Here is a 14,028-nt window from a genome sequence, read left to right on the forward strand (position 1 = left end):
CCTTAAAATAAGGTCATTCTCTTACGTTTGAAAAGGAAAATGCATGTAATAATATACCGTATAATTTACAAGCGCCCCTCATGTTCATTATGTTCATTTTGTGCACTTACCTTTGCATGTTTTGTTGCCACACATTTCCTTCAAAACACTTTAAGCCAGGATAAGCTAAGAAGCTAACAAAGTTAGGAAAGGTGTCAAGTCATTTGAGAAAGAAAAGAAGCAGCAAATAACCAGAAATGCGAGAACCGATATGTATAGAACAGAATCATATACTGCACATAACTATAAATGTAATCTGTATTATTTTTTCTTTTTTGAAGTGCAGAATTTACCATTTATACTAATTTCAATTATTACCTTAAGATTACTCTGAGACTGACTGTTTTAGTAATCACACTAGGGATTAGGGAGCTGCTCTATTCAACATGCTGAATTTCAGTAGTTTAGACATTTACTGTATTGTTGACATCTGAAATGGTTTGATTCTTAAAATGACTGAAACTTCACATTACTATCTTCAGTTAAATTAGAAGAAAGTGGTGTCTTTGTAGTCTTTTTGCTCCATTAGCACATACAGTATAGGTGATTATATGTGATTATTAAATCTGCCATGCTTCTTTTCTCAATATATTTAATTTACAGGACTAATTCAATGTGAAGGTGCCATAAACTGTAAGCTAGTGGAAAATAAGAAAAAGAACTGAAACACTTCTCATTAAATGGAAGTCATTTTATTGCTTTACTTTGGTGCACTAAAATATAAATGTCAAGCAAGGACAAGATCTGGAAAAGTTATCGATGTTTTTATTGTACTTTTTTTTAATTCAATCTTCTGGATGACACAGCCATTGAATTTTGGCTGAAATACAAAAGGTGCAATAACAGAGTAGGTTAGGGTCAAGACCTTTGCCTGGGAACTCAGCCCCTGCTAATCCCATTCGGATCTAACATGGTTCATCTTTAATATCTGCCACATTTACACTGAGACACCCACCTGATTTTCTGGCCAAGAACAAACACACAAACTATACTAAACACTCAGGGAGCACAGATTCCATTAACTCTAGCCCAGATGCTACCAGAGCCAGAGTCTACAGGTGAGTATAACTAGCAGCTAAAGGGAAAAAGTCTTTGACACAGTGAGGGGCCCTGGGAAAAAATAATCTCTTATCGTATTTACAGAGGGGATTTCTGTCAAATACTGCAGCTCAGGCATTCATGATGTTTGGAGGGAGTGAGTTACCTAGATAAGCCAGGCAGAGAGCGATGTAATTTACTACAGTATCCCCAACCTTCCATTCCATATTTAAAGAGTGCCAACTGCTAATCACTAAGAAACCAATCTTTCATGTCTTCCTTCATTTCCCTTCCAAGCACTGTATTTAGAGTGATTCTGACCTGCATACTGTTATTTATGGGTTTTACAAGTAACATCTATGGAACAAAAATCTATGGAAGGTTAGCTCTAATTGTGACAGAACTGTCAACTATACAGTAGGTACAGGTACTAGAATCACATCCGATAAACATATTTCCAGGGTAGATGGCACCCTACTGTTTGTACTTTAAAAAAAGAGACGTTATTCATTAGGCATTAATGAAACTCTTTCATCAGTCTCTCAAGATAGGTAGAACCAACTGAATTGAAAATTGCAATGTTGTGCCTAAATGAAGCAAAGCTTGACAAAAACAAAGTAATAATAGACCAATAAGTCTTATTTCTGTTACATGCAGGATTGGCTATGGAAATAATTAGATAAAAATAAAAGGATAATCTGTATTTGTTAAATTCAAAAGTAGAGTTGGCTGGATGCACACTCTAAGCTCCAAAATATATTTTATTGAACAATTTGTTAATTATCCTGCACAAAAGCCTTCATCAGAGAAAACATTTGGATTACTGAAAATCCACTATATGTATATGTTCCACAAACATTCTCACTCCATGTGAAAGGAAAATATCCATTGTATTAAATTTGAAATTGATAGAATCATAGAAACATAATTGAATTAACAGGCCCATGCAATTGTATAAATAACAATTACTATAAAAAGCAATTAAATACATATACAGTACTAACACCATCAAAAAACAAATATGATCAAAGCAAGAATATTAATTTAGAATTCGTTTTCAGAATTTATTGGGTAGTTTTATCAATCTACTCTTATTTTTATTTCAGGTTGAAAATATAATTCTGTGTTCAATCAATATGATGTCATGTACTTAAATAGGAAATCAAGAAAATCTCTCTTTAAAAGAATAATTAAAGGGATGTTCTACTGACAAGTTATTAGAATTAAACCCTTTTAGTCTTGAACAGAGTAGATTATTAGGGGATCTAATTCAAATATTCAAAATTCTCAAAGATATTGACATACTATAATCAGATCACTGGAAATCTTTAGAATCAACATTAAATATGAAATGTGACACATGTGGAAACTATGCTGAAATGGTTTTAAAACTGAGAAGAGGAGTTACTTCTTTACGCAAAGGTTTGTGAAACCAAATACCCAACCATGTTGTTGTTGAAGCAGATATTGCTTTTAAGAAACGACAGGATAAAATCTTCAGATAAATTAGTTACTCTAAAATCCAATGAGCTAGCTGGCTAAATGTCCAGGTCGGGGTCATGTCATTAAATTGTATATACGAAGCATCACGATGAATGTAGAAATTGAAGTAATAAGTTCAGAAAAAGTATAGCATTAAATATTGGTACAATTTGTTACAACCATAAGAAAGGAAAGCAGGAAGAGTTCTTTAGTGTCCAACATACTTAAACTGTTTAAAGTGTTTGTCTTTATTGCACTAGGATTGTGGCCTTGAGACTTCTGTCTGTTTGATTACCGTAAAGTTAAATTAAAGTCCATTTACTTCTTTTAATACCTATATGAGAAAAAAAAAACCAGCAACTTTAAGAAGTCTATTCTGTCTTCATTTAATGATTGTAGTGCAAGACCAATGAGAATAGCACACAATAAACACGATACAGGAGGGGAAAATAAAATTTCTAATAATCTTATTCCTAACTGGGTTATTTCCTGTGCTACTTTTGGAATTTTTCTGACAAACTGCTGTATTAAGCACTTTTTTCTCACACACACTACTAATTCAGGAAACCAGTACTGTATTCAAGACAATACATTACAGAGTTGCAATTCCCTCTCTCTTTTCAATATAGATACAATACTGTAGCATTTGCATGTATATAGTGAATTCACAGCAACCACCCCCAGGCACTTTAAAACTGTCTGGTCTCATGATGATTATTGTCTAGAGAAAATTAAGAAAGCAGTCTCATAAAAGAATACTTTAGTGTTAAAGGCACATGGCCAGGTGTACAAGATGATCATTTTCCAACTTTTTGCGTGCTTCATAATTTGTGTTGTTTTCAATGTTTCTTATATGCTATTTAATTTGAATATGTCTTTCACACAGTTTTCTAGGCCATGCAGATGCAATAAAAAAGGCAGTTGATTCATTAAAATCTTATACTGTAGCTATATGAATTATTTTAATATCACTCCTAAAAATGGCAGCGGTCTTAACAGAAGAAGAATAACAACAAGAAAAAGAATATGAACAAACAGAAAACAATGAATCAATGAAATAACCACAGCAAGAGCAGTAGTGCTATTAATTAATGAGGAAATATCTGAGTTTCCTCTCTGGGTTCATGTTTTTATGTGTATTGTTACTTCTGGAACTTTGCATTCTCTGGCTCAGCCTGGTATTATTTATAAATGTGCAAATGTGTTAATATCTAGAGGGGATTGTCAAGTTGCACAGGCACATAGGAGTAATTTAGGTTGAAACCACAAAAGGGTTCTGTAAGTAAATCTCTTGTTATACTAAACTGGGACAAATCATCCAAATAGACAAAACCAAATGGTACTGATGAAATGACATGTAACTTTACATTTGAGCTATCTCAGAACTTTTATTGACAAGATTGGGACATTAATGAAGACTTTAGTTTTATCAGACAACTGCTAACTCAATGAACAAAATGGTCAGTTTATTTCAATTGAAAATCACCCCCAAAACATCAAACATTAAGTCTTCTAGTGCTGTGAGCATTGAAAGTCAGTAGAAATGAGCCACATATTGAGTCACTGATAAAATAAATGTGACCTGAATCACATTAAGTTGTTTGATCGCTAAGCTATATGGAGACCTGTCTAGGGAACACACAGAAAGGCCAGGTTATTCTAATGATGAGACCTGAGTAGATTCACACGAGTGTTCAATGCAACCTCCTTCCTCATGGGAACTTGGATGATGACAGCAAACAAACAGGCCAGTGACACGTCTCTCTAATTAGCGTAATTACCTTCATGGTACTTTGGTGGCTACATGGCAGCATGACATGTCTCTGGGAAACCTACAGTACAGTACCTACAGCTGTGAGCTTTCAGGACAACACCAACTGTCAGTAATTACTTTGTGCTTAATGTGAGAGAGGTCATTTCCATTCTTGTCCTTGAGAAAGGTGTTTTAATAAACCCAGACATGGAGACTGGGGCAGAGAAAGGTCACAAGGCTCAGCGTTGCTGTGTTGTGTTACTTCTCAGAGGCTTTTTATACAGGAATGGAGATAAGACTCCCTTTGCCAGAAGCTGCTCCACCTGATAATGTAAAATCTAAGGCACCGAACAAGACTGGCCATAGATAAGAGTGATCTAGGAAACATCTGGGCAATTAAAAATCCTATAATTCCTTTTGCTTTGTCACCCACACAGTGTAGACCCTGTGAAAAGCCATGCAGATAAAATTTACTGTATATTACTATACAGGAGTACTGTCCAGGCCATTCAGTAGGTCTTGAAAGTAATACTGTGTAATAGTAAAGTTTTGGTCCAATAATTATTTAGGGTTAGAAGAATCCATGATTGGTTTATGTTTCTGTGTCTCCTAATTTGGTATTCCCAAGCAGCTTTGCCAGTAAAGGTGTTACACTTGAACTGTATCGCTGTATCAACTGTATCAATGAACTGTATCACCAGGTGTCACAAGTTTAACACCTGAGTGATGTCATTGACTTTGACAAGGGAACGGTTGTCCAACACTTCCAGGAAGCCAGGGATTGGCCAGCAGTGACACTGATAAGGGATGTTCCACTCCTTCACTCAACACTGAACTTCCAATAAGTGGCGCCAGAGATTTGAATGGATCCATGAGCTGGCAGATTGAAGGAGTTTTTTCTGACCTTGCTCATCTCCTTGTACTGTATGTGCACTGTGGTTGTTACTGTGAAGTAGGACTTATAAATACAATGTGAAATGTCAAACTGGGCCAGTACTGTATGTAATAAAATATATTGCAATTGTGCAATAAATAAAAAATAGAAACTAGAACTTGACTGTGCTGAAATATAGAAGGTTAGACCATCCTTTTTATTGTAGTGCTATTTGATCATTAATAATTTTGCTTCTGATGTCAGGCCTTAAATTTCTTCTATATTACCATTCTGTACCTAAATCCAGACAGAATCCATCCACACATGTGCCCGCAGACAATGGGCCTCCCCTCTCTTCTTTGTTTGTTGGCAAGAACCAAATCTATTGAATCTACTGAGTTACAGGTTTACCATTAGACACAAGAAGCTTTTTATGAGTGTGGGAAGAGTCCTATAGTATAGACATAAATATTTCCATTAGCTGACTGTGACCCAGAGTCCCTATACTGTGGGACATGATTGGCCCAAAGCCATTGGAATCGGGAGGGTATGAATCAGTGTGGATATCATAGGTATCAGCCTAGATAATCCCAACAATAGTTGCCACATTGATATACAGTACCAGGTGCCTGTCTTCCTGCATGGTTAGGAGGGAAAGCAAAACCACTCCTCAAGGCAGTGCTAACAGCTCATGTGCATGGACTCACAATAAGATGGATGAATGTCACTTGTGCACATTTCCAGTGGTGTGCATAGCACCCTCACATTGGTAAAACATGGGTTATGGCAAATACAGCATGAGTAAAAATAGAATGCCAAGTTTACTTGGCCTTCATAATCCAATGCACACCATCATGTGCATACTGTACCGTGAATTTCTGAATTTAAATGACTTAATTAATTTTCTGGTTGCATTTTGCATTGACTGGTGTTTGGTTACAGGGACATCAGTGATGAAGGTGACAGCCTCAGATGCAGATGACCCCACCTACGGCAGCAGTGCCAGAGTGGTGTACAGTGTCTTGGACGGAGAGAAGTTCTTTACTGTGGACAGCAGGACTGGTAAGACACGAACATCGCAAACACAGCAGAACGTTTTAATGTATTTTACATACCCACGGTGGAGTTCAGGAATTCAGATTCTATTTAACTTTATTTTTTTTCACAGAAGGTTTTAGGAATCAGCAGCTCATGAAACCTTGAAATGAGTGACTTCCTATACAGAGACAGACTCACCTGCTTTCCTGCACTGTTATTGTTATAGAAAACCAGATCTTATTAAGAATAATCTCTGAATAATTGCAAAACTGCAAAAAAACAATGATGATGCCAAGTGAAAAAAAATCAATATTTGAATCCACTATAGAGCAATGTAGTAAACCTACAGTCTAACTTGTAGTTGTTTATTTTTCCCTACATTCAGCCTTTTTAGTGCACAAGAGTGACACTCCTCCCCTTTGCAATTCTGTATTATTTTTTGCAAGTAAATACATTGGGAGCTTTCAGAAACCCTTGTAGCTTTTGCTGTCCTGTTAGGGGCAGAGTCCCTGAAGGAAAGCACTAAACTTTTAATGATTCCTTTTTTAGTCTTCTTGGTTTAATTCCATTTCTCCTCGAGCTAGGATGATGAATGACCCTGACTCAGGAGAGAGCGATGACAGACTCACTACTCAGTCTGGCCTTTGCAATTGTGCATGGTTATTGAGCTCAACAAAGCTGTTTAAAGGTACAGATGAGAAAGGTTACAATGGAGAAGAAAGCCACAGAGTCCTCTTACAGTATATACTCTTCCTAAGCCAGAACTGTCAACAGCTCTTGTCTAGCAAAACATTTACCTATTAAGGAAAAAAAGGCTGTCAGGTTCTTCTTTCTAAACTATATGTGAGTAGATAAAATAGTTGTATTTAAAATAATATACAATATAAAATGAACATTTTCTGTGCTTTTGTTTTAAGAAATAGAGTCTGGTATCTCTGTTCCAAAGCTGCCATAATCACACCATAGTAATGCATATGATAAATTTCCATCATTTGAAAATTCAAAATTATATTTAAACTTAAGTTAATCATGAGTTCTGTGTCCCTTTCTGCTTTGATAACATTTTGTGTTGTGGGAACAATATTTTTTTGCTACTGCTAATACTTAAGAATATAGAGCTGTAGCAAGAAACACTGCAGCCAGTCACAGCTTAAAGATGTCAAACAACATTCTTTTTGGTTGGTGGACTCGACTATGGAAACCATTGAAAATGCACTTTTCCAAACAGTATATTATCTCTTTTTTAAGACATCTTTCCCAGTCTTTAGTTTCAAAACAAAACTAATAATATTATAATAATAGTGTTCTTATAATATTCTTAAAGCGATAAACGTCTTTCATGATTTGTCTACACTAGAGCACAAATATGATTGTCTAATGCACAAAACTTCTTTCTCTTTCTGTCTTATCCATCTTCCCTTGTTCCCTCTTTTTGCCTCCTCCTCAAATTCCTGCTGCTCTTTCAGAATTCAGACAGTTGTGTGATGCTAATGAGAAAGAGTAAACTGGCGAAGAGTGCAAGTATTTCAAAGTTCTATGCCCCAGAGCCCTTCACTCAGTGATTTACCCTGCAGCATGTTTACACAGTGCATTTACTAGAATGTTTTTCTTCCATTGCACTAATTGGGTGCGTAGGTGTCCATAGGACTGCCTTCATAAGCAGGAAACCAGATCTCCTAGCTTCCTATTTTCTCTGCTTTGTCTTCAAAACTGAGAGAAAAGAACGAAGTAGTGTAGTGGTTTGTTCAGCAGCCTTTTCAGTGACTCAATGACTTCTTGTCTTGAATTACCTGTGGCCTGAGGAAAGTTTTGTTTTTGCTGTTGCTGTAGCTTGTAAAGCTTAAGTCTTCAGGCAAGCCTTTTGGTATACTGATTTGGACTGACTCTTGCCCATTTGGGCATTGGATGAACTGTATACAGTACATTCTGTAATATACCTGTTTAGATACCTACTAGGTTTTTTGACTAGTTTGCCAGTGCTGTGTTAGTATTGCAAGGGGAAAAATGAAAATGAAGTAAAATTGTTTGTATTTCCAAAAATAGATTGGATAGCTCCACTGGGAAAGGTCATGCATTCAGCTATACTGTACATACAATTCTCTTCAGTTTGATAGCTTTACTTTCTCATGACAGAAGACCAGCCTTCTGGCATAGTGGAGATCACTGATTTATAAAAAGGCGCTAGTTAGTTCGGAGCCGGGGCTCGGAAGTTCTTGAGTGTGCACGTGCCACATATGAACATATTGTATATAGTACTCGCACACCTACATGCAATGATGCATTGGTACTGTATTTTATGGGCTCATTTATTTAATTAATTTTCTGATTTAAAAAGGATACTTCAATCCCCATGATACAGGTGCAGCTGACTGCAAGTCCTAGTAAAACAAGAAAAACAGAATCTGACCATGACAAGCATACAGTATGCTTGCTGTTTGTACTTCAGCAGCATACTAAACATTTGAGTTATATTTTTTTGTCTTTGTGTTATATTTAATTAAATACCTAATGTTCACTTTTTATCTGGGATTATTATCCATGCAAAAGAAAGCTCTCATAATATTAAACAGCTGCTTTGGTAATAGTAAACTAAATAAGTAAATAGTAAATTTAGCATTTATTAATCATGTTTCTGGTATGTAATCAATAATTTTAAATTAATTGCATAGTTTATTGTATATAATTATATAACCTAGCAGTATGCTTTCTTATGTTGTGAAATATCGCCAACCTACAGCAAACCTTTTCCCCCCCTGTTGTACTTCTTTCTATGACTTAAGTTGTTAAGCAACATTATCATATAAATTACAAACACAGTATGTTTCTTTTGCCTGAAAATAGCAACAACCTACTGACACATCGTATTGATGGATATCTCAATTGTGAGACCAGTTGACAATTTAAATAATACCAAACAAAGATGAATCTGCTGTAGTATAGCTGGAACTAAATTGGTTTTATTTTAAAATAGCAAGCAATTTGCCCTTTAGTATTCTCATTAATAGGTGCAGGACAGGGGGGGTGAGGGCTAGCTGAGTTTCAGCAAATTTAACAACGTTTGCACTTTGCAGCTTGAATACCTTACTCAGATGGTTTTGAACAATGGTATTGTTTGGCTGTATTTACATACTGTAGTTGCCCCTTGACAAAGAAACAAGTAAACATGGAGGAAAATACTGATGACCGAAAGGATCATTTACTCAGGTTAATTTAACTCACTGTAAATCAATTAAGGCCTGGATACTGAATAATAAGCATTTAACAGAAACCAGGCCTTTCCTAGTCAGGTCATTAAATCAACCTTCATTGGACCATAGTATACTGTAAATACTGGTTTACAGATACAGAGAAATAAGAGAGGAGAGAAGAGAGGAGACATGTAGATGGAACAGGAAGCAAAGAATGATCATCTTCATCCATCATGCTATTCTTCCTCTGCAAGCATCATGAGAGGGTGCCTCCTTAATATGAAATTTGAAACCAAATTATGTCCAGATAATCTGAATTCTGAGCACTGTACTCTGAGCTTTATCAAATAACTGGGCTTGTGGTTTTATTTACTGAAAATTCTGATTTTCCTTATGGTGAAATCTGTAGGCTAAAAACATCTGTCTGATATTGATGTAGAATAAAGAAATTCATTTATGAGCATCTGTTTAAAGAGAGAGATTTAATCCTGATTAGGAAACAATTTGTTTATTAGGTTGCAGTTCTCTCCATATAGTTTTCTTTCTATATCAGGTTCTCACTCTATAGCCTTTCATGTCTTTAATGGCAGTTAAAGTGCCCTTTCTTGTTACGGTTTTTTAAGGAGTTTTAGATTATAAAGGCAGAATTCCAGACTTTCTAATGTCTATAGAACAAAGGTCTCTGAAGATCACTGAATTGTATACATAATATTTGTGTATAGTGTAACTGGTGTATGCCATGTGTTTACTGTATATACTGTAGTTGTGTTTTTATTCATCATGTGTTTTAATCATAATGTGTTCATTCATATGTTTTTAATAAATACATATATTTAGTATTTAAGCCAACAATAGCTTCAGCAAATAAACATAGAATCTTTGAACATATTAATTTTACTTTAATAAAAATAAAAGTAAATTTGAATGTTCTAAATGGTTCTGTTTATCATAATCAAAGCAGCCAGCTTTTGTCAATTATTTCAGCACCTGTACCTTTTCTTAATGAGAGTTTCTAATGAAATTGTACAATACTTACCTGATGAAGAACAATCTCAAGTACTTTGACCAATATAAATGTATTAGGGAAAACCAGGAGTATTTCTTTTGCTGTCATGAGAAAATAATCAGTATACTCAGACTGTTTCTGAAAACAGTCTGCAGTGTATAGCTGCAGACAGTCCTTTTGTTACACTTATCAAAACATGAAAATGCAGGAAAAGCAATGAAATAATTAGTTGGATTAATTAAGCATTCACATTAAGAAGCACATTTTAATTACAGTTTGAAAAAAGGTGCATTTATACCATTGTCACTGTTATTTTTTGCCACAAGAAACATTTACAGATACTGTATGTACTGTAGCAGTGGTTGACGTTAATACTAAATCCAATGAACTGTAGTAATGTGTTGCTTTGAATGTTCTGAAACAATTAGAAATAGGGACAGTAAATTCAAGGAGTACCTGATGTCTCCTAGGAATCATACAATCTGAACAAATGGGGACATGCACACACATTAAAAGAATACATTATAGATTTTTAAATATAATAGTAAAAAATGCCAAATAAATAAATTCAAGTGTATACAGTATATTATGAATCAATCTACCATGATACAAATGTCTGATCAATTTCTCAGGCATTATATCATAACAGGATTAAAATATGATGACTATATAAATTACAGAACAACTCATAATGATCTCATGCAAACACTTCAACATTCATACATGCAAAGACAGATACTGTATTTGAAATAGCAGCTTAGTTTTTTGAGTTTTATTACCATTAATTGTATAGTTAAGAACTAAGAAAATTATGTTATTAATTAATTATTAATTAGAAATTAATTATGTTTGGCCAGAGGTGAAGTTCTAATGTGATTTCTAAAGTCCCATGGGACATGGAATGCCAGATTTGGGTACAGCTTGTCAAATCTTTATCTGCTGACTATGCCAAAGTTATCTGGTTGGTCCAGGAAAAGAGGGAAATGAAGGTTCAGATTAGAAGACAGCTTCTTGAATTGAATGTGCACAAAGTCTTCCGGATTCAGCACGGTCTGCAAGTTATGATTTAGAGGGTGAAAAATTGAGAAAGTACAGTACACTGAATATTCAATAATATTAAGTAATGCTGACAAAAGTCCAACTGTATTATTCAGTGATTGGGTGAAAATACTATTGGAAGATCAAAACAAATGTATAGATGGAGTCTGTACATTCTCTCAGTCCAATAGATATTTTTAGGTACAGTAAGTTTGTTACAGTTGCATTTCAGACGCTGATGTTCACAGCCATGTACAGTAAGTTGCCAGTGTCTCAGAGAATATCACAAACTATTGTGTAGAGATTTTTGATTGGTTGTGAGTTCATCAGGTGTAGTGGTCATCCCCATATGGAATATTCTTCATTATTGGATCACTCTGGTGTTTCCAATGGGTTTATGACAGATGGCATCTAGCTAGGGTCAGAGGGCAGATATGCATGTACACTAAGAGATGTCGATGTCTGCCACTTCACCAAATTTATTGCATTCTGGTTTGTGTTAGGGAGCTAGTATATACTGCTGGTCAGACTTCCATCTCAACAGCATTCTGGAGAAACTGACTCAAAGGACTTGAAAAAATTTAACTTTTTTTTCAGTTCAAGACAAGAGAGATTAGCGAGATTTGTATTATTACATTTCTGTACTCTTAATTCTAAACATGGTCTTGCTGCTACAGAGCCGTCACTAGGAGAAGGTGAAAAGGTGAATTCTGGTGAGTGAATAGCATGGGGTAGGAGCATCGGAAAGTGTAAAACTGAGTGCAGAGCCATCTGAAGGCTGGATTCCACATCGATCTCTTTGTTTCTATGGTTTCACATATTAGAAACTAAGAAGGTGTGCATTTAGCACTGCACATACTACTCATTTCTTATAAATAAAGGGTTGCAACATACCTTGAACGAATGTCTCGGGCATGTTGCCAAAGTACTGTATATTTCCTTGTGTCCTTCAGAAAACAACCAAATACATGTTTTTGATTCACTAAACAGCTAAAAACCAAATTATCAAGATTGGTTTAAAGGCCTCCTCTGGTTTACTAACCTTTACTGTGTTCTTATGAATTGTAATACTGCAGCTAGGTGCTGCCACTTTCTCTTAAGTCATTGTAGATTAATGTTAGCAACATGTAAAAGTTATTCTTGCCCAAATAATTTAGTTATAATCTATAAGTATTTGCTTTGTATTCTTTTTTCCACCATAACTGACGATTCTCTTCACACAGCTTGGGGACAGCTTCAAAGAAAGTTCTGGCTATAGATGATTCACTCAGCTGAAACAGCTGGAAATCTAGAGGCCAAATACTGAAGATGATTGTTCTTGATTCAATCAAGAAATCAACTCATTGTGAATCCTAGTCATCACTTGACAGTGGCTTCCTGCTCGCACAAGACTTTAAATTTTTCTCCTCAAATGGATGATTTCTAACTGCACTAAGGCTAGAATGGCTAGAATTTGTGATTAGCCTTGAAGTTTCATTTAAACTAGACTCTTGTTTTGCATTTTAAACAAATCCATTGCACACAGAAAAGTGTAGTGGACGATGAGCAAAATTAAGTGAAGACTTTGATTTGCTCTGCTCACACTGCCGAAGGCATTATCCTCCCAAAATTCTCTTATAGACCTTCATTGGACAATAGTAAATTTTACTTTAGGTTCAAAGCTGTGCAGCACCTAATATACACTAAATACAGTTAAATACAGTATGTGTTAGTCTGGCTTGGTTTATCCATTTTAAATGCACATACTGTACAATGAATACTATGCCATACTGTACAGTACATGGGGACTAATCTTCTTCCTGTCAGCTTTATCATTATTTTTAATCACATTAGTAAATCTGAACATTAAGTTGTGTGCAGGCCCCAGTAAATTTGATTTCATACCAAATGTCAGCTTCATATTTATAGACTGTTAAATTTCTTACCTTCTGAAATGCAATTCTCAGTGTAGAGGCATGATAAACTCTATCTCAAATATACATATATTTGACAGCAACATTGCTATCATTTAGCCTGATCTTAAAAGCGAAGCAAGGGATAGAAGACATCTAAGGCAGTGGGTCCCAGCACTGGTAGAGCTGAGATCAAAAACACCATTAATTGTTAATTGATGGACTTAATTCAACTGCTTTCTTGTTTAGATTATTGGTTCATGTTTCTGTACTGAGTTATTAATTTAAAAAAAAACAACAACTTCAGGTATGTCTTTCCCATTTCAGCAGATAAAACTTGAAGCACTCTCTCCTCAAATCGCTGAACATTATTTCTGACTACATAAGTATTCCTTGCTCAGTTTATGATGAAAAGGCTCAGGTGGGAATAGCAACACTTTAAATTCCCCCACAATGACCTTTTCTTCCTCTTGCACAGATCCAATTGGTCATATTTCCATATCACACCTGAAACCAGGCCAGTTCTGAATCTCAGAAATACAGTAGGTACAATGTTGATGCCAGTTACAAATCTCATCTGACCTTTTAAGAGCTGAAAATTGAAATCAGTTATGTTCTTGCAAAGCTCTTCAGTGTCCATTGGCCCCAGCATATCCCTCACACTACTCTGTACATGTTCA

At 35.4% G+C, this 14,028-nt stretch overlaps 1 protein-coding gene across 1 annotated transcript in view; it reads left to right on the top strand.

Annotated features, from left to right (window-relative positions):
- cdh22 (cadherin 22) overlaps positions 1-14,028 on the top strand; it is a 166,373-nt gene that overhangs the window by 34,769 nt on the left and 117,576 nt on the right. Inside the window, exon 3 of the mRNA XM_088937318.1 lies at positions 6,129-6,248. Coding sequence (XP_088793444.1) covers positions 6,129-6,248 — 120 coding nt within the window. The remainder of the gene's footprint in view (positions 1-6,128; positions 6,249-14,028) is intronic.

Source organism: Atractosteus spatula, chromosome 19, assembly GCF_055471065.1.
Source record: "Atractosteus spatula isolate fAtrSpa1 chromosome 19, fAtrSpa1.hap1, whole genome shotgun sequence".
NCBI lineage: Eukaryota > Metazoa > Chordata > Actinopteri > Semionotiformes > Lepisosteidae > Atractosteus > Atractosteus spatula.